We start from the raw sequence: 22,008 nt of genomic DNA on the forward strand, positions 1-22,008 counted from the left end.
GCGGATTATGGTCGCGATTTATGATAAAATATATTAATATTTCTTTGTATTGCTATCGTTTGTTCAATTGACTGTTAAAATATTGTATATTGGATCTATTATATTGGACATTGTTCCTTGGGCATGATGTTTTCTTCCTTAGTACCTCAAATACTTAGCTCGCCACTTAATAAATTGAAAACGGTTCTAACCTACAGGTAACCTTGGCCATTATACATTTGTAAGTTAAAAAAAAAAAACAATTATTTTATTAATTAGTCGAATATTAAGTCTTGCTTAATAAAGACCATTTTCATAGCCGCTATATCAAATCAAATAATTTTATCACTTATCTCGACTCAGTAATAGTTCATGTTTTAAATTAAATATCAATCATTTAATGTACGCAATTAAAAAAAAAAAGATTTTAATTTTAACAAAAATAACTACAGGTGTATTAAATTTTCCGTTAATTTTATCGGAAAGAAAACAAAAATCATTACGAGACAAAGTTTTATTTGTTAAAATAGAAGTAAAAAATGTTTTTTTTTTTATATTTTTCTAGTAATCTAAAAAAAAAGTTATATTAAGAATAATACTATTTAAACACGAGCAAGAGCTAACAATAAAGCAAAAGATGTCTCAATTTCACAGCACACCCCATCCCTTAAGAAATTAATACGTGAAAATAATTAAAATCACACCGGGAAGGGATGCTTGAGGGCGAAGTTTTCCGCGACAACGCCTCCACAGCCCTTAATGCACCCTGAGGGCTTCGATTATAAAATTAATAGGTTTATTTAATAATTGATTCGTATATTTAACTTCCAATTAAATTCATTTAAATCGCTGTTTTATGGAAAGATTAATCTTTGACAACTTTTTCCAAATTAACAAGGTTCCACAGACGTATCATATATATCTTTATATGTATATATCCTCTGGTGTGTCTGTCTGTTGTTTTAATTGAGTTTAGTAGTTTTATGTGTCTGAACGTTTTTGTTATCACACAGCGTCACAGTTACGAAATATCATTACAATTTTAATATTTTTATCTATTTTCGTTGGGTATATTTTTTGTTTGTAAATTTATGTCTACTATCGTCCTTAAAGGTATTTCTGGAATATGCAAGCCCGTCTCGAGGTATTCTCTCATCAGATTTTCCACCGACAATACTTAGTATTGTGTTCGGGCTCCAGGGACATAACTTCTTAGATGAGATGGAAGAAGTCATCAGGAACTTCCGAGGGGGCAAGTGTTGAGGAAGATTGCCGTTCGGAGTACCTAAGTGATGACTGTGTTGAGAACTGTAAAATATCAAGAGTAGGTAGTAGACTTATTAATATTATCTGAAACCGGGTTATGTTGGATTCTTACGCAACCGTTGCGATGGGCGTCTTCCGCACGGACTTGAGTGTCGATACAACGAAACCGCATCTCGTCTCGTGAATGCCTAATTGAAAAAAGTAATAAACCAATGTATAAAAACATATACACAAACATGCAGCGAGGATTGGAGAAGGTTTAAGTATATTATATTAAGCAGCGCTTTACAGTTTCCCCACTGTGCTTTGCAGTTGTAACAAACGTGAACTCATTATTTTATTATTGTAAATATAATTGCATGGCCGAGTGGTTACAAAGCGTTACAAGCGGGATGCGGGTTCAAGCCCAGGTAAGCACGACTGATTTTACATGTGCTTAATTTGTGTTTCAAATCCATGTCTTAATTCGTGAGGATTGCACATGATTTATTTCAATGAAAATTATACCACAAGCCTTAGCCCAGCTGTGGGATAGAGACAGGCTGTTACTAAATATCATTATATATATCAGACGATACACACCGCAGTGCTTAGCCGCCACACGCTACGTACATAAACGCAGAGAGCCGCCGGATCGCAAGCAAAGATCTCTCAATACAGTTCACATAATATAGGTTTAAATTAATACACGGAGTCAAAAACAAAACACTTTGAACATGATTAATGGTATTACAAAGGCCATACAATATATAACGCCCGGCGTGCCTTTGACAGACGGGGTGGTAAGAAACAGGGTGTCGGGGTGTGGTCTAAGACGCGAGCTGAGGGAAACGAAAATTGATTCATATATTTTTAACCGACTGGAAAAAAGAGGTTATCAATTCGACATGTATGTACTTATGTTACATTGTTAGAATTCAATTATATTCGCGTGTGGTGATCCATTTAGGCTTCCAATTTCGTAAGTTTATGTTTGTATGTTTTTCCAAGAATTTCTCGAAAACTAAAAGTTGTATCGAGATGATCATTTTTATTTCTTATTTGATCGCGTGAATAACAATTCCAAAGGGTTTTCACTATTGTCTTTACTCTATATAATAATATTATAAATAGGGAAGTAACCCTGTCTGTCTTTAAATGTTGAAAAATATTAACTACTGAGTTTCTTGTCGTTTCTTCTCGGTAGAATCTAAATTCCGAACCGGTGGTAGCTGCAGTTGATATAGTTTTGTGAAATGGCGATTCAAAAGTGCTTGTAAAAGCATACATAAAATATATTTTGATTTTGTCTGTGCGCTTGTTGCCCATGTCCAAAACACTGACCCAAATTTGATAAAATTTAAGGGAGGATGAACTACTTTTAAGCCTAATCTAACCTAACGAACAATACCTTGAGCGAAGCCGTGAGAAACGAGAATTGTTTTTCTTTTTATATTTGAACGGGTTTAATCGACCATCTATTGTAATCTATATTTAGACAAACAAAGAGAAAACCTTTATTGTTTATGAGTGTATTCACGACCATTACTGTTATCAATAAAATTGAAAAAATATATAAAAAATTCTTAAACATATCTAGGTTGGCCACTACTACTGAAAAGTACTTTATAAATTCAAAAACCATAAGTTTTAAATTATGTATACATTGTTCTGATTACTTTATTTTGATAAAAATGTAATTTTATAAAAAAAATCGGCAAAATGTTTGCACCTGTTTATAGTTTTGTTGTCAATTTCATAAAATTACGGAAAGGTTCGGTAACATCGCGTGTTGACAACACAATCGTTATCAATACTTTTAATTGTGACGCGTATCTATTAATACGATTTGTTATAAAGTAGTATAGACGCTTAAATTCTACTAAACGGCAGAGTTTTTATCATGACATTGAAGAAAGAAACAAAAATATATGCATTTAGATTTCTAAATAAAGATCTAATAAATAAATACAAGCATTTTCAAAAGCAACTTCAACGCAAAGATTCCAATCCAAAAAAAATACTGTAAATTAAATAATTTACTCCACACCAAACTAAAAATATTTTCTGTGATAGCTGTGTATAGTTATATACCTACCTGCCTACTTAATAAGTAATTTTGTTGCTCAAATAGCTCCACTAATAATAAAGTATTTAGTATAAGTTTCAAGTATGGCCGGGGTGACGTCATCGTAGATATAAAATTAATGAACACGCGGAATCCAGCCTTGTTTGAATCCGCTCTAACCGCTCGCAGCTCGTGAGTTGCGCCGGAAAACGTAGGATACGCTTTCTGTTTATAATAGCGTTATACGATTAGGGTGTTCAGCGATTAGTCGATCGTTTTATGCTCGTTTGAGAGGCGTCTTTACTTAATGGAATAATTGACAAAGTTTAATTTTTTACTTATACCACTTTGCTTTAAGATCGGATTCAATTTATGGATATTTTATTTTTTAATTCGATGATTGATTCACTGCCTCGTTGATGTAGATTCTGGTTTTTAAGGCCGCAGATCCTGAACTACTGGCTCATCATGAGGTAGGGGTCATTTAAAAATTATTTGGTATTTCTCTCGAGACCTTCGCCAAAGCGACACTCACCTTGGAAGTTTATATAGTTACTGGTAGTAGAGATAACTAATAGTAAATGGTCACCACGGCCCATAGACATCGGTGCTGTGAAAAATATTACAATAGCCTACAGCACCAAGCGACTCTAACGTTGGAAGTTAAGATGTTATGTCCGTTGTGCGTGTAGTTAAACTGACTCACCCAACACAGCATTACTTAGTATAGCTGTTTTGCGGTATATCTGATTTTTTTACCTACCCAAACGAGCTTGCACAAAGCCCTGTACCAAGTAAACATACTGTAATACACTGTTTTAATGCGTCTATACTTAAATGCTATATTTATTATATAATTATATGTATATTTTTTACATTAAGATAAAGTATATTAGTATAACGAACATAGCTAATGTGCAAAAAAGGATTCATCATTAAGAATTAGTTCAGTACTGGTACCGTTATCATATAAAACATTTTTTGGAATGAACCAAATATATTGGGCTCTACATTTGAACTGCGATCGTTTTTTAAAAAAGGAACTATTTATACAGCTTTATTTTGTTATGTCATCATTATGTTACGTGTATCTACGATTAAAATACCTATATAGATAATAATATAATATACTTTTTAATGTTTAAGTTACATTATAAAGCCATAGAGCTGTATGTTAAATTAAGTATCTATTTTAAGTTACAAATATAGAAAAATAAAAGTGTATTGTTTGAAAATGTGTGCAAACAGTGATCGAGTAATGGATGGATTTCCTTGATCCCTGGACTGCAAATGAGCGAGGTTCCCGTCACCAGCTTATGTAACACTTTCTTACATTTCACGACCGAGCTCTTGTTAGAGTATATAACTAAAATGTTCGTTAATTATTCGATCGGACAAATACTATTAGAAGTGTCTTTACTGTAGGGCTATTCTGTAACAAGAAACTCGAATCTCACTGCAGAACACGAGTGTTAAATGTCAGAATGTGTGATACGACAGTGACTGGTAATTATACAATTTATAGGACACTCCTATCTAAATGGCCTAGTTGTTAGTCACGAGTGAATTATTACAGAATCGCACTGCTAATTTTAGACTGATGTTGATTTTTTTTTTTTTATTGTAGATCATCGGGGTTGTTATTTTATATATATACAGTTAAGACACCCTTAAGGAGCGATTGCTTATCAAGGGAACTGTCGGTAATCAGTCACTTGTTAAGTTGAAACGGCGCTTGCAATCATTTAATTTATTTTTCTCAAGTAATAGTCTCCACGGACAGAGAAACATGGATGGGCTGTCATCATTTTGTGTAGTTTTTCTATTATTTGGTTTTTGATATTCTTAGTCTTTTTGGAATCAATTATTATATATTTTAAAGTGTATATATATGTATATATGATATTATATTTCTATTAATGGAATACAAATTAATATTTTTGTTAACAGAATACCGCCAACCGGTCCTTGGGAATCCTTGGCCCATCGCGAAGCCCATCGCCAGTCGGCCTATACCTGTCCAGCATCATCTGCAGCACCTGCTGGCCCATTGTCATCACCCCTATTTAGGTAAGGAACACCAAATCTGTGTTCAGTTTAATGCAAAGCAATTTATACATCTGTATAAAATATTAAAGTTATTGATGTTCTTGGTACCACAGTACTCATTAAGTAACAAAGAAAACTAAATCGTATTCATATAGGTTAAATAATCGTAAACTAAATGAATAATCACCCAGAAAGTGATGGAAATTGTAAACCTGTCGATTGTCGATTGAGATTGAAATGAGTAATATTCATTCGTGAAACTCAGTATTACAATATTCATTAAAATCCTGATTCCTAAACTAAGAATGCCTGTGTCTCAGAGGTCAGTAAAAGGTAATGGTAAATATTGGAAAAAAGGACATTTTGAGAGTTATTGTTATTCCTAGCTCCCAAATGCCTGATGGTAGTAGTCGCTCCACTCCAAACACTAGCCTCCCAACTGCCAAAAAAAATGCAATCATACTGCAATCTACATCAGGTGCTCTGTCTCTGTCAAACGGTGGCGAAGTTTATTAATATCATCTATACATATAATAAAATTTGAGTGTCTGTTTGTAATATTAAAATAACCCATTTTTACTAATTGCATATGTATGTATACACGGTACATATACCAAAATAACATTTTTTACAATTTTTGTCTGTCTGTTTGTTCCGGCTAATCTCTGTAACGGCTGAACCGATTTCGACGGGACTTTCACTGGCAGATAGCGCATGTAATAAGGAGTAACTAAGGCTACTTATATTTTAGAATTATCTATATAATAAAAATAAAATCACGCTACAATATCCAAATAACTTAAATTCAAACAACGCGAACGAAGTCGCGGGCACAACTAGTCAAAATAAACGTCATATATCAAAAATGCGTCAAAGCAATAAAATTCTAATTAGCAACACGTGTATTTTATTGTAAGCAGTCAAAAAACCGATTTCAAGATCTGTTTTCATTGCAAACAATAGACCGTTTGGTTTACAAATAGTTCTCTCCTCTCATTGTTGTGTTCTCGACCCTAAATTCTTCGATCAACATTAAAAATCCGCAACAATACGGAGAGATTACGTCGGTGTAATAGGGCGTTACAATGAAAACACTGTTTATAAGGGCATGATTAACTATGTATGTTTTTTAGTTGTCTGAGATCCCGCGGCTGGGCTAGGCCTTTAGAGAAGGTAATAAGAATTAAGTTCTGTTAAAAAAGAAGCAAATATTAACCAATCCTTACATCTCCAATGCGTCTCTAACTAGATATGATGTCCCTTATGCCTTTTGATGCCGAGCCGAGATGGCCCAGTGGTTAGAACGCGTTTTGTGAGTGAATACATCTGTATAACACTAGTTTTCGCCCGCAGCTTTGTTTGCGTTTTAGGGTTTGGTAGTCAGCCACCCACAAATATCCATACATACAAACTTTCGCCTTTATAATATAAGTAAGGAATTAAAAATTAAGATAGGAACTATATTTGTACCTCTTAAATAAATATAATCATCTTCTCTAGTCGTATCTAACATATAATTCATCTCCTTCCCGGCTAGACTTAGTAACAGAAGTAATTCGTATTCGTAAACTTAATCCAAGTACATCTCAAACTGTGTTAAATGAAATAGGTACACATGTCTTATTAAAGAATCAACTCTTACAGGACTTTTAAATTGGTTACGTATTTTTGACATAAACCTGGGGTTGCTGCTGGCATATGTTTTTATGAATTTTGTTTTACTTATAGTGACATTTTTTTTAATTTTAATTTTGTATTTGACAGTGAGGCCTGCGCAGGCACATACTCAAGTGTTCCCATTGCCCGGTGGCTTTCCCTGGGCGCATAGTTCTAGAGGTAAGATATATACATTTCTATGACTTAAAATCCAGTCGCTAAGACAATTCAACAATAAACAGTCGACGAACTTTATAAAAACATTGTTTTCTTGTCATAATAGTTAATTACAACATTCATTGTAGTTGACATAGTGCTTGACTGTTTAAATATTCAGCGTGTGTTGAGTTTAATGATGCCGTCTTTTTCCTTCTTAAGTCAAATAAATTGCGAGAAAGAGAGATATCACTGTTCACCAAACACCCACTTTAATTTACTATTTTTAAATAAACGATATTAAAGTCTTATAATAAATGATTCCCTAATTCAAAGCTACCTCGTCTCGATCACGCTTCTGTCCGAAACGCGTTCGCTCAACGATCGGCCGTTAACGGCCAGACACTAACGCCACACTTATACCTAGAGAAACTCTTACATAAGTATCGGCATTTATAGTTAAGCATTTAATTTCTCATGGAAAAGAAGTCCTTAAAAACTTAACTTACTGAACATCCCATAAACAATATTTATATGTATTATTATTCCAATCAGAGAAGGAATAAAGGTAAACAAACCCTTTTTTAAAATAACACTTCTATTCTACTTAAATACTTATACCTACTTTAATTTAAAGTTCCGATAACAGTTTCGTTGACGTTCAAAACGTTATTTTTATGTTATAAATCCGTTATGAATATCATAGACTATGCAAGCTCTCGAACAACGATATCGCGTCATATTGATATTAAATGTTGTTTATTTGGCTTTTGTCCTCTTGTGGTCGGAATAATGAGATGCGTATAACGTAAAACTACGTATACGTTAATAAATAGGATCCTATAAAGTATTTATCCAAGGTACACTTATGATAAGTGTACCTTGGATACACTTATCATAAGTGGACCCCGAGGGACATTCTTGATTCTACTAAGACCACAAAACTCGTACGATTACATTTTATTAAAGTATTTAATAAAAAAATAACGTTATATTCGTTAAATATTATTTTTAATCTGTTATGAAGGTAAACCAAGACGTGGAATGATGCGAAGAGCGGTGTTCTCGGACCTGCAAAGAAAAGGTCTGGAGAAACGGTTCCAGGTGCAGAAGTACATCTCGAAGCCGGATAGGAAGAAGCTGGCTGAGAAACTAGGACTTAAAGATAGTCAGGTACTGTGACCTTCGAATCTTTAAAATAAGTAGGTACTAAGGTTGTATGTTGTGTTTTAACTGCTCCTATAAAACCCCTATATAACGGGATAAATTATTCTATAATTATATTGGTGGAGGTATTATCTGTAAATAATCTAGATGTAATTAAAAATGGCCCAGTGGTTAGAACGCTTGCATCTTAACCGATGATTTCGGGTTCAAAAACAGGCAAACACCACTCAAACTCAACTCAAACTCAAATTCCTTTATTCAATATAGAAGTATTACACTTTCTTATTGATTGTCAAGTTAAACACTACCACCGTTTCGGAAAAAGAAAACACCCTGACCTGAGAAGAACCGGCGAAAGAAACTCAGCGGGACTTTTTTTTTTTTACGTCAAATTAATTATATACATAATTGTATATGAGTAGAAACAGCCAGGATGCGATCGTTTCATTCCCAAGGTGTGCTATCAAACATAAACTCACTAATTGTATAGTAACCTTTCGCACACAAGCGTTCCTTAACAATTTTTTTAAATTTCGCAACAGAAGCATTTTGAACGCTTTCTGGGATCCTGTTGTAGAAGCGTATACATTGCCCCACAAAAGAGTTACTGACTCTATGCAGTCGAGTAACAGGAGTAACAAGATTGTGTAAAACTGGATTTCATGTGCTTAATTTGTGTTTATAATTCATCTCGTGCTCGGCGGGTGAAGGAAAACATCGTGAGGAAACCTGCATGTGTCTAATTTCAACGAAATTCTGCCACATGTGTATTCCACCAACCTGCATTGGAGCGTGGTGGAATATGCTCCAAACCTTCTCCTCAAAGGGAGAGGAGGGCTTTGTCCAGCAGTGGGAAATTTACAGATACCTACCTACTAATGTAAATTTAAAAATTAGTTCAGTACTGGCAACGTTAACAGATGAAATACTATTTGTAATTAACCAATTAATTTTGGTTTCTATAATTTGAAATGCGATCGGTTTTTTATAAAGAAACTAAGTATATATTTCGACAGCTTTATTTTGTTATGTCTACCTATATATTTTAATCGCAAATACTTTTTAAATATTTAACTCGCATTTTAAAACAAAGGTACTAAGTCCACAAGCCATAGCTAAACATTAAATGATGTAACTATTTTGAGTTACAAATATAGAAAAATAAAAGTTGAGTCAGATCACATAAAATTAATAACTTAAATCATGACATGATTTAATTTTAATTATATTTTATTAAAACAATTCTCATGTTACAAATTCCGAAACTTAAAATCATAAAGTAAATGATGAAAGCAAACGAATATGATATATCAAATATTACTTCCATGTTCTGGGGGAGCGCGTTACAAAAAAATTCTTCATCCCCCAACAAGGGGTGCGTCAAAAACAGCCGCGCCTGCAAGCTCCAACGATTACATATTATTTGCATTTTGAGATTTTGTGTACAAAGCATTTGTAGGCTTAAGATAATACGACAATTGATCCGTTATTTCGATATGGGGGTATTTACACGAACATATCCAATGCGTCGACATTTTTACTTACTTTTGCAAAATAACTTTTATTAAGTAGCATAACGAACGTAACGAAATAACGTTGTGACGTTATAACTAAATAACAAGAATGTAACGATGTTGTATCTTTTTTAATCTGCGATATATTTTTACAGGGTTGTCGGATTTCAACAATTCTTGTTTTTTTTAAAAAGAAGATACCTTAGGGATGTTACTATCTAAATTTTACCAAGATTTGCCAATGGGATCCAGGAGAAATTAGCTAAGACATACATATCTGCACGACATGTTGGCAAATAATTCCTTACCACGTCAACCGCTTCGACGATTATTTGTTTGTTGCAGAGGTTTAGATGCTTCAGAAGTAGTTTATATATGTTTAGTTATGGCAACAATGTCTTATGATCTTGAATGATTGGAAGTTTTTTTTTAAACGTTATCTTGCCATTTAAATAACCTATTTTTGTAAACGTTCCATTGTTGCATTTAATTTTAAACAGATATTAATGTAGAGGAACACTGTGAAAGGATTAGGTACCTAAGCCAAATTTTAAAGTTAAGTCGGGCCTCCTTCTGAACAAGTTAAAACTTCATGCAATCACTTGGGTTTAACGTGTTAAGTAACTCGTATGTGTCTATTTGACCGTCTCATTTTGTTTCATTTATAGATTTCGAAATAAAAGAATTTTGATATCATAGATTTTTAACACCGATTTTTTTGCTTTATTAAATACGCTAGCAAGGAAGTGTGCAATAAAAAGAGTATCCGATTTCTATATTCACTGTATATCTCACTGATATCATCATTGGCTCGTCGTAATTACTTCCCCGATACTGTAACAGTTACTGTAAGATTAACAACTTGTCAAATCACTTATATACATAGATAATCAGATTGCTCGAAATGCTCTATAGCCTATTCCAATGGAAGTAGGAAAAAAGATAAACAAACCTTAGAATCACGTATTTCATGCGATTTACTAATAACTCACATATACACTACTATTGTATCTTTATTTGTAATACAACACTTAACCACTTATTTTTACTTCCAAAATTCCGATAAGAGTTTCGTCGACGTTCAAATCATTTCGCAAATCCATAGTGAATATCATAGATTAATCAAGCTCTCGACCAATGATATCGCGTCAATTTGCTGTCAAATGTTGTTTATTTGGCTTTTTCCCTGTTATGGTTGGAATAGATGGACGTACATGAAACCAAATATATTATCAGTCACGATATATATATTTCAGAACGATGATCAATACCATATAATATGTTCAATATTACCACATCATCTTTTAAATAAAATTTTCACAGATTAAAAATTAAAATTTTAACGAAAAAAAAAACGAACAAACGCTTATGATATTGTTTTGTTATAAAATACAATTTCTGATTTAATAATGCCCATTCAACCCCACGCTGATCTAAATAACCCGCTAAACCATTGAGACGATCATTCCAACCCAATAAAAACACAAATGAAAAAGAAATTGCGCACTAAACAAAAAGTTCATTTCTATGACACCTATAAATTTACAAAATAACCTCTAAACTGCTCAAGACAGGGCGATCTAAGCGAAATGGGAGTATATTTAACGTATAAGTTAGAAAGAGACGGTCGTATACTCCGTGTTACGTCTTAAAACGCGATTCTATTGGACGATTTGTATCGTATAAAAGTGTATCCGCGCGTCGTATTGGTCGTTGAGCGCTTAACTTTTTTTGCGTTTGGTTTCTCGTACCGGCCTTTTTATGATATCTGATTTTTATAGGATACTTCCAAGCAGGTTTTACTGTTTATTGAATGTTTTCGGATTAGGCAGTTCGAATGTGGTTTATGGTCTACTGTTTTTGTACATTTGTTTGATATAAAGGTGGGTTTAGATATACGATTTCACTCGTCGATTAAATTTCGTACTTTTTTAATAATTTCATAATTGGGCTTACATGTAAAAACAACACGTAAAAATCTGTTGGGTTTATTAATTAATTTAAATAAATATGTACTGATTTTAATATACACATGTATTTTTTTCTGGAAATATATGTGTTCATCTATGAAAGTCCATTTCAATGGTATATGTAGTATAAAATTAAAACAAATCTTTGTTATACATTTTCCATGAGATTGGTAAATAGCTCTACTATAATATTATGTTACATAAACAATTCTTAGGTAACATATCTTTATGTTTAACAAGACACAATTTCACAGAACGTCGTAAATCCAATTTAATTTCACTTCCAAGCTTCTGATAACAAATTCGCTTTTATCTAAGTCATCATTTTTATTGAACTGTCAATGGATAGCACACCCTTAACCAAGGTAGTTGGAATCAGTGATAAACTAATTAACTTTAATCGATTCACATATTTTTAATATCTGTTCCTTATTGTTTAAATACACTAAATAATGAACTGCAGAGTTAAGAGTTCTTTATTTAGTGTTGCTATAAATTAAATCATTGAATAATTTAAAAAATTATGACCTAAGATATTTGTCGCTTGTTTTTTCTTGCCAGCGAATTATCATCGTGTCAGCTTTCTTGTCTACCCATCAAAGTATAACAGAAATGCACTAAATAACGAAATATATCATTCGTTACCGTATCATTCATTCAATAAACAACTCATTCTCTATTTCCTCCGATATATTCCTCCTCTTTTGATTGGAATAGACATCGGAACAGCCTGTTTCCATTATTAAGCTCAAGCATCCTTTCCTTGAGAAGAAATATACTAGAGCATACATTTATTTGGTGGTAGGGCTTTGTGCTAGTCCGTCTGGGTATGTAACACACACTCATCATACTGCCAAACAGCAGTTCCCAGTATTCTTGTGTTCCGGTTTGAAGGGTGAGTGGACCAGTGTAACAGGCACAAGGGACATAATATCTCAGTTCCCAAGGCTTGTGACGCATTGGCGATGTTAGGAACGTTTAATATTTCCTACAGCACCATGGTCTACGGACAGTGGTGATCACTTACCATCAGGTGGCCTATTTGTCCCCCTAACTAAACCATAAAACAAAAACTTAACATAAGTTTCAAATTTAGCTACGTCATGCATTTCTAAATTATTCTGCGGAATATTAGTATATAATCTATTATTAAACAATATGTATTATCACATAGAATTGTGAAATAACGCCCATCGTTCCACGTGTACTTAAATTCCAAATCCCCTACACGAAGTTTTGGGATATCCGATATAGTTTAGCCACTGGTCGCCACAAAAGCACCCGGACCATAACTTACCCTCTTATACATCTCATGAAACATATATCTATAGTGTTTAAATATAATTTATTATGGTCTTTCGTATACTACTAGTCGTCGCCCGCGGCATTACCCGCATATGACGCACAGCTATTAGGTAATGTATGTATGTCTTTCTGGACTCCTGATAACGTAAGTATAAAATATTTATGACGATCGATTAAGTTAAGACGTAAAGGATTAACAAACTCCCATTTTGATTTATAATATCAACTCGAAAGAGTGTTATTAAAATGAATTTTGATATCACACATATATAACTAAGTTCATATTTGCACGACGGAAGCTTGAAATTTAGAAATTACGTATCAAAATGTAAAGTCACTTACGATGAAAGTATATATCTACATAGTTTTTTTTAATATATGCCTCAACTAGCCACTGGTTTTGAACACTAAATAAGTGGCGTAGCTACCGTAGGGCCAGGTGGTGCAGTGCACCAGGGCCCCTGAGCTCTGGGGGCCTAAGCTATGAAAGCTATGCTATGAAAAGCGCTTTGAATAGAGATGAAGTATGGATTTAACTTACTATATGTTCAACTCACTGTATCCTGTATCCCATTCTCATTACTATCTATAATTTTGAATGCCAATATACGTTAAAGAGGGGGCGAGAGCCCGATTCTTTTTCTATGCACCGGGGCCCTTACCCACCTAGCTACGCCACTGCTGTTCCACAGTACGGGCTTTTGAATACGAATTAAAGTCGGATTGTAAATAACATTTTATAGTTCTCATTTATATATTTATAAGCTAATTATCTACAAACCCAGTTTCCACCAATCTAGTAGGTATTATTTTCAATTAATTAATCCATTTTCATTACGTTATTTTTAATTGTGATGGTGGAAATTTAGATTTAAGCAAACAAAAATATTTACAGAATCTACTCGCTATTATTATTATTTTTTAGATATATTTATTCGTTAAGTTATATATTTTTTTGGTTAAATGTCACTCAAATTGTGTCTTATATATATAAAAAAATGGATTTAATTGATATTGCAATAACTTAGTCAAACAGCTAGAATAGTAAGTTATAGTATAACACAGTAGCATCGACAAAATTCGTAAAACGGAACACATTCGAATTAAGTGCTTGAAGCGGCACTCATCCATCTATCTATTTCTTATACAAAAATGATCTTTACACAAACGTAATAACTTATAATGTCCTATAACCAAATACATTCGCCAAATTGACAAGTGTTTTTTTTTAATTTGACGAATTTGTGTTGAGCATCTGTAATCGGTACTTGTATCAGACGGATGTTGTAATTTATAAGTTCAATATGTGTACTGTACGTGTTCCTATCTCAAATAAACAAATGCATAAAATTCATTTATAAAAATCTATACCTACGATAAAAGACGTTTCCATTAGTTACTCAAAAAGTACTAAATGAGTAAAAACATTTATAAGTATATAAAAGAATATTTTCTAAGATGTCTAATAAATAAAGGCGCGTTTTAAAAAACAATATCATCTCAGATATTACCATCAAAGATTACACAAAGGTTCCTAATTCGCGATAAAAATATATAAAAAAAATCTCTGCGCCCATCACAATCCGGCTCAACCCCTCAGGACGGCGTCATTAAATAAATTCCAACTTCCTCCCCAAACTATAGACTTAGCAATGAGATAGAGCGGTACTAATAATAAACTGTTTTTTTTTTGTCGAATGGTGAGCATCGTTTTGATTTGAAGCGAAAAAATAAATCTGTTTCTTTTTAATTTGTAATAAGAACTTAGCAATTTATAAGCAAGCAAGCAGGATCTCAACCGAATTAAATACAAAAAAATGTCAGACATATTTTTAAAAACATTATTTTAAATTACGGTTAACGTGTATTCAGTAAGTATCTAATTTTTAAATAATATAACAATAAAACCATGCTATAAAACAATTCTTAAAAGAAAATAAACAGCCGTGTCTAATAGAAGCTTACCGCAACCATCCCCGTCGGCGCCCAACAATTATTTAATGTCAAACGCAAGCAGCGCGCCAAGATTGCGGACACGCTCCGCGGGTGTGGAAGCAGCTTTATATTTATTACGTTCGATATTTAAATTTTTATATCATTCTCAAATTGACTTTTTTTTATAAATAAGTCAAGTTTCATGTCGCACGATTAATTAAGATTAGGTTTTTAAAGAAGGATGTATATTAAATATATTATTATTTTTTATGTTTAAACTAGACTGACAAATACCTACTGGTAAGTGATCACCACCGTCGGTAGACAATGGCACTGTAAGAAATATTAGCCATCCTTTACATGTGTCACCAACCTTGGAAACTAAGATGTTATGTTCTTCGTTATACTGGCTCACCCTTCCACCCGGAACACAACAATACCAAATATTTCCGTTTGTCAGTTGACATGTGATGAGTTAGTGGTACCTATCAAGAGGAGCTTGCACAACGCCTGCTATTAAAAATTAAAACATTTAATAATAATTAATTAAATATTGCAACAGCTGTGTAACTAAATCGCTTATTACCGATTAATCAATATTAAAAAAGTGTAAAACAAAGTAGGTAATAAAAAAAAACAAATAAACAATTTAAAATCACTCAATATCATATTTTATCTATAGACACTATTAAAAATTATAAAAGATTTTTAACTTCAAACTCAAATCCACCGACCGCCATCTTTAGTTTCAGAGTCCTATCAACTCAATCTATGCTTTGTTCCAATTAATTGTTCCAAACAATGGTTTAATCTGTGCTAGCTTTATTGGTTATCTGTGGCTCGGGGCTGCTTGATGTAATGACGAATTTAAGCGTTACTTATTTTATCCGTCTGTTTTATTTATCTAAACTTATTTTTAAATATGTTTGAATTGAATTCTAGTTTGGAATAATAATAATATAGAAATATATTCCCAGGGCCACCTGATAGCGAAATAAAAAAAAAAAATGACGCTCAAATAATATCCGATATTTAAATTAAATAAACATACAGTATCATGTCACTCATTGTGATCAAACTGTAAAAGGGTTATTATAAAAAGATATTCACAAACACTATTTAAATTAAACAAAATTTGACTAAGCAAATACATTCGAAAAAAATATTACCGCGAAATTAAACAAACAAACATGGCGTCGTGTCAATCAAACCGCGAAAACCGCGCCAACAAAAAGTTCCCGATTCAAAATAAATAAATGCAAATATTTCGAAATTGGAACGCCGTGAATGTAAACAGCGGGCCGTTTGAATATTCATACCAAATATGAATATTTCAAATTTGGAACGCGAACGTCCGAAAATCATTCATTGGACGAACGTCGAGTCAAAATAGATCCCTATGCTATTTACGTACGGAATGGACTCTGGAATTGTTAAAAAAATAACAAAAACCTGATCTATTGAAGCTGATAATTAAATCGAATTGATTGCATAAGAAAATGACTACAGCCTTTACGATCGCATCGCTTATACTCTAGTTGTCGCCGGCGCCTTCGCTCGCGTTTTAGGGTAAAAAAGTAGTCTATAAACCTTATAACCTTCCTTGGAGTTCAAGCTTGATTCATATTTTGATATTTCATCAATTCGTTGCAGTTCTTTCGCTGTTAAAAAGCAACAAATACATAGCTTAGACTCGATATGAATCTATCTGGTATATAAACATTATCATAATTAATTAACAATAAGCTATAATCGAGAAAAACCGTCAAAAACAGACTTCCATAACATTAAACTCAAAAATTAACGAGTACCAACTCGATACCATGTAGTTACTTTGTACTAAATTATCGAACAAATAATATTTTTAGAATAAAATGTCTTACTATATTTATAAGTATGACGAAACAGCTTCCAAGCTAATTAATCATAATCACAACACTATAACGGACGTCCCCCTTCCCCTCTTAGTTAGTCGCGCCTATCTCTTTATTCCGTATAATTCGCAATAAAAGTGAATATGCCAAAGAGTAATTAATTCTTAGTCGAATCCACCCCTGTCTTCTTAAGGGATGTGCTGCTATTAAATATTCGATATCGATAATTTACATCTTTTCACATATATACTTATACTAATATATTATAAATGCGAAAGTAACTGTCTGTTACCTCATCACGCTTAAATCGCTTAACTGATTTAGATGAAACTTGGAGTGGAGTTTGAGTTCCCAGGAAGGACATAGGTTTTTTTTAATTCATCCCTCGAGGGGTTAAATTTGTGTGCTAAAGGTAAAGTTTTATAAATTTTGCCGGAAAAGGTAAGCTAGATCATTATAAAGCGAATTTTGATTTAATACGTTTATTTTTAAATTACTTTAGCGAGGAGAGCGACGTACAAAAGAACTTGATGTTAACTGATCCTCTATTTAACTAAAACATTTCCTACATCGTGAAAGTATTTATTTAAATTCGAGTTCGTATTTCGTTACAAATAAGACAAAAACGTTTTGCAATTTCTTAATTAGTGTATAACTTAACTATCTGCCTATTTCACTGTCATATGAAAAAAAAGCAATTACAAAATTATCAAAAACCGCTGAGTTTATTTCATGGTATTTTCTTTTACGAATTTTCCCTTTAATATAACATAATTTCAACTTATCAAGTCGATTGAAACGTTTGCTTATTTCGAAGGAAATTAATAAAACATCGACATATTTAATCAACGACTCATCGACTAGAACCCCATCACTAACGCAAGTCAGAATCAGAAAGGGTCGCGTCATCTGGCGTATTGTCGCTAAATGTGCGAGTACGTGTCGGTCAAGGAGGGTCTTTAGGTATTGGAGTGAGCGGCATACTCGTGCGAGCTACATGCGGTTTTAAGCGATATTCCAAGATAAGCTTCTACGTAATAAGGGTGTAAATAAGACGTTTAACCGTAATCACATGGAGATTCTTATCCAATGATAAGGATGTCCTAATCGTTTTTTGTTTGGCCAAAATACCGCAAAAACGGAAAATATAATCTCGATAAATCGAGAGCAGTTTAAAAGTAAAATAAATAAATAATAATAATAATTTATTAAGAAAAAACACAATCATAATTTAAAGGCCAAATTATAGTTGATACGCAAAATAATTCTATGGACTACCAAGCTAGGATAACCTGTGTCTTGGAAGTCAAAAATACATTTACCTCTATCGTCGTTATGTCTCAGCCTACCTGCCTCATGAATCACTCCGTCCATTAGAGGAAATCTCATGAATATCCGTTCAGTAGTTTTTGATTTGGTCGCGTTTAATCAAACAGACCCAGCGGAGGAATTTTCTTTTATAGTGTGTAGCGACGTAAGCGCTTTACAATCGTTTCCATATACATTTATGTAGCAAGTAAAGTGCTGGATTAATTTTAATTCCACTGAGAAGAACCGGCATAATTCTCTGCTATATATGGACTATAATTTAAGTACATTTGCTTGGTCAATTGAATTATGGGGCTGCTGTAAGTTCTAGGTCATTGAATGTTGTATTTTTAAGTAAGTAAGTGTCCTCACGCGCTGTTATCCGCCCTTGCGAACATCTTGCGTGCGAGTTGGCGGCGGTGGGCGTCCTAGTGTCACGATGTATTTCATCGTTTCTGACATACCTTGGGGATGACATACCTCATATTAACCAAGAAATACATCTTATAATAACAGCCCATAAATGATCCTACCTGGGCAAACGCTCACCACGCTGCCCCACTACGTAGTAGGTCGCGACTTTAAGAGCTTTATTTACTTCTCAATTGCAGCACCAACCGGGTCCTATCTAAACCACCCAGACCCTTTCAAATACATCCAAATTGCATACATATAAAGGTCTCACAAATTAATCCAACATATAGAATAAAGCTGCTTTATAGAATAAGACTGCATGCTTTCTGCTTTGGTAGAGTTTAAATATTGCCGATTCAAAAAGCTATATCCTATTAGTTCGATTATTTTGAAATAAGAACAAATCACACGTTCAATATTTTCCACGTGAAACTTAAAGAGTTTTTTTTTTTAAATGATCCGATATCATTATCAAGATAATGTCAAATTAGACATCCATGTATAATCTGTCTCACGTTTCAATTATCAGATATTCGCGCCAAAAAAAACATTCGACAATCAAAAGTGACAAACGACTCGTTCGAATTTCAAAATCGATCAATAACTGATTGGTTCCGTTCGGTGAGAGTGATTTGTCATTTTGATTTCGTGTAGATTTTTATGCTAGATTTTTGGCTTTTGATAATGTTTCTCTTGTAATTGTTTGGTTCGAAATAACGGTTCTATTATGATATCATATATAATGAATCTTAAAAAATATATATTATAATTATTATAAGCAAAGGAATTTTCGATTCGGACAAAAAATAAATAAAAATGCGAGTCGAGAATATGCTTCCGAAGAGCGTTGAAATGTGTCAGTCTGAACAACATTTACCTAATTGTTTCTTTAGTGTAGTCTCTCGACTCTTATTTTCAACAGATAAAAAATATTTACTTACTGACGAATATGAATACACTTTTTTAATTAAGTAATTTAGGAACGATGACAACGTAATTTTAGTTTATGGTTTATATTTATTTATTGTGATTTTAGTTATAATGCACGAACTTTTACTAGAAAATATTAGTCTCATTTCGCTATAAATATACAAGTCACATATCAAAGACCCGCGCGGCCACGCCCCGCCATCAATAAAGCGTCACCCACACAATACACTCCGAAACTGTTAGATTTCACAAAAATAACCAGAAAATGAGGAATCGATGTTATAAAAACTGCCCCTTTGATGATAATTCATAAATTTAACGATAATGATGGTTTTTTTTATATTTTATCCGAATCACGCACGCGTTGGTTTTTGTTAATATTCATTTATAAAAAAAAAAATATTATATATGACAGTTGACATCTGGTAGTTGATACTACGTATTTGAACAAAAAATATGGAGGTTCTCAATTCGGTTGAATATTTCTACTGTTTATCACCTACCGTTATTTTTAACAGATTTGGTATAATTTTTTTTTCGGGGTGTTTAATTTCCTTTTGGTCCTATTTAAATTAGAAAAAAATATCTCCTTATGGGTGTACAATACAAGAAGAATTTTTAAGGCTCGAGTTTTATATATAAATAATACTTTTTAGAGTAGTACTTAAGAGCATTTTTTTTTGTTACAACTTTACAATATTCAGAATCTGTTACGTTGGTTTAGAATCAGATCTGTTTAAGCTAAAAGTAATTCAGATTACGACTTAAGTCAATAAAAGTTATGATGTTTTTTGAGTCATGATATTCTCAAAAGCAACGAAAATTAGGAAGTCGGTTCATCTCGCACGCGATAGCTCTTCAGCCGTGTAGGATTGTCTTCCTATCAGATAATCAGAGTAAGCAATATATGTATTGCGTGACTAGCGAGCGACTAGCCCATTGTCTAGTCACTGGAGAATTGTCGCGTGGTCGAAATTGGTGGCAGATTTTCATCCGCCACATGTAGGTTTTCTCACGATGTTTTCCATCTCCAGGCTTAATCTCAGAACCATCGGTTAAATTTAATTCTTTTAACCAGCTCACCATGGCTCTTCGATCTATTTATTAAATCATTGTGTTTTTTTACAGGTAAAAATCTGGTTCCAAAACCGTCGCATGAAGTGGCGCAACTCGAAAGAGCGAGAACTCCTCGCGTCAGGCGGCTCGAGGGAACAGACGTTACCCAACAAAAACAACCCCCACCCCGACCTATCCGACGCTGAAGCCGACAAGCCCAAAATGTCTCCAGTTTCGAACGAAGACGACGAAATCAAAAACAAAATGTACACTTCAACTTCGAACTGTCAAAACGATTATCGCTACGACGACAAAATGGCCGCGGGCGGTTTATTTGCGCGGGAAAACGTTTTCACGAACATGGAGGAGGACGACTACGAAAGCGACGCCAGCGCTTCCGACGAGGAGATCAATGTAACATGACGTGTTTCATCATTTGTAATTAATGCCATAGATTAATTGCCTAATTATATCAAGTGTAAATTTTAATGCATTCAGTCAGTGGTTGACAAAATGTTGTCTGGTAACACTAACAAAAGCCATACCCAGTTTTCACAAAAACGTAGACACAAGAAGCTGTTGCTACAACAAAAGAAAATGGGTCTCTTCATATTAACAAAAACGGTAAAATAATAATACCATAACCTTTGAAAATTAACAGACGCGTCTAATAAGATATCGCTAATGTAATTTCAAAAAGTCGTATCTACCAATTACGTGCTTTATCATTAACCATTCCCTTAAATTTTAGTAACCGAACGTATATTATTTTCTCTTCAATTTTTTAGGAAAGCGACATCGTTTTTTGTTTTTTTCTTCCATCTTCTTCTATATTCAAATTAAAAACAGCCACCATTAACCTCCAAATAACACAGGTGTTACACACTACAAAAAATCATACCTCAGTGTTCCCGACTGCAAAAACATCAAGAACCACTGAAATGAACACAAAAAACGGCGCATACAAGCTAATCTTAAATCCTATGCTGGTATTATTTAAAATTAACCAAAATAACATAAATTACGATCCTTTTTAATTTTCTACAAGACATTACCGCATGGTTCGACAAATAAAACTTTACAAAACATTTACATAATATAATCGATCTTTGTAATTTTTAACATAAATTATGGAATATGTAAACGTCGCCGTGCGTATGTGTGTGTATGTATATATATATATATATATTATAATTGTTTAACACTAACTTCAAAGCAACAATTTCATAAATGGCTAATAGTTGAATATATAATGTTTCCGCGTTTGGTGTGACTTTTTACGTTATTGAATATTTGAATAGTATGTCTAGTATTTTGACCTCCTTATCACGAATATCATACCGCAAAATTTACGCAAAAACTATATTTAATATGAAAAATCG

At 33.2% G+C, this 22,008-nt stretch overlaps 1 protein-coding gene across 1 annotated transcript in view; it reads left to right on the forward strand.

Annotated features, from left to right (window-relative positions):
* LOC125075072 (homeobox protein DBX1) overlaps positions 1-21,049 on the forward strand; it is a 34,159-nt gene extending 13,110 nt beyond the window's left edge. Inside the window, exons 3-6 of the mRNA XM_047686650.1 lie at positions 5,243-5,362; positions 7,106-7,177; positions 8,181-8,326; positions 20,699-21,049. Coding sequence (XP_047542606.1) covers positions 5,243-5,362; positions 7,106-7,177; positions 8,181-8,326; positions 20,699-21,049 — 689 coding nt within the window. The remainder of the gene's footprint in view (positions 1-5,242; positions 5,363-7,105; positions 7,178-8,180; positions 8,327-20,698) is intronic.
* Positions 21,050-22,008: the final 959 nt, after the last annotated feature.

Source organism: Vanessa atalanta, chromosome 29 (genome assembly GCF_905147765.1).
Source record: "Vanessa atalanta chromosome 29, ilVanAtal1.2, whole genome shotgun sequence".
Taxonomy (NCBI): domain Eukaryota; kingdom Metazoa; phylum Arthropoda; class Insecta; order Lepidoptera; family Nymphalidae; genus Vanessa; species Vanessa atalanta.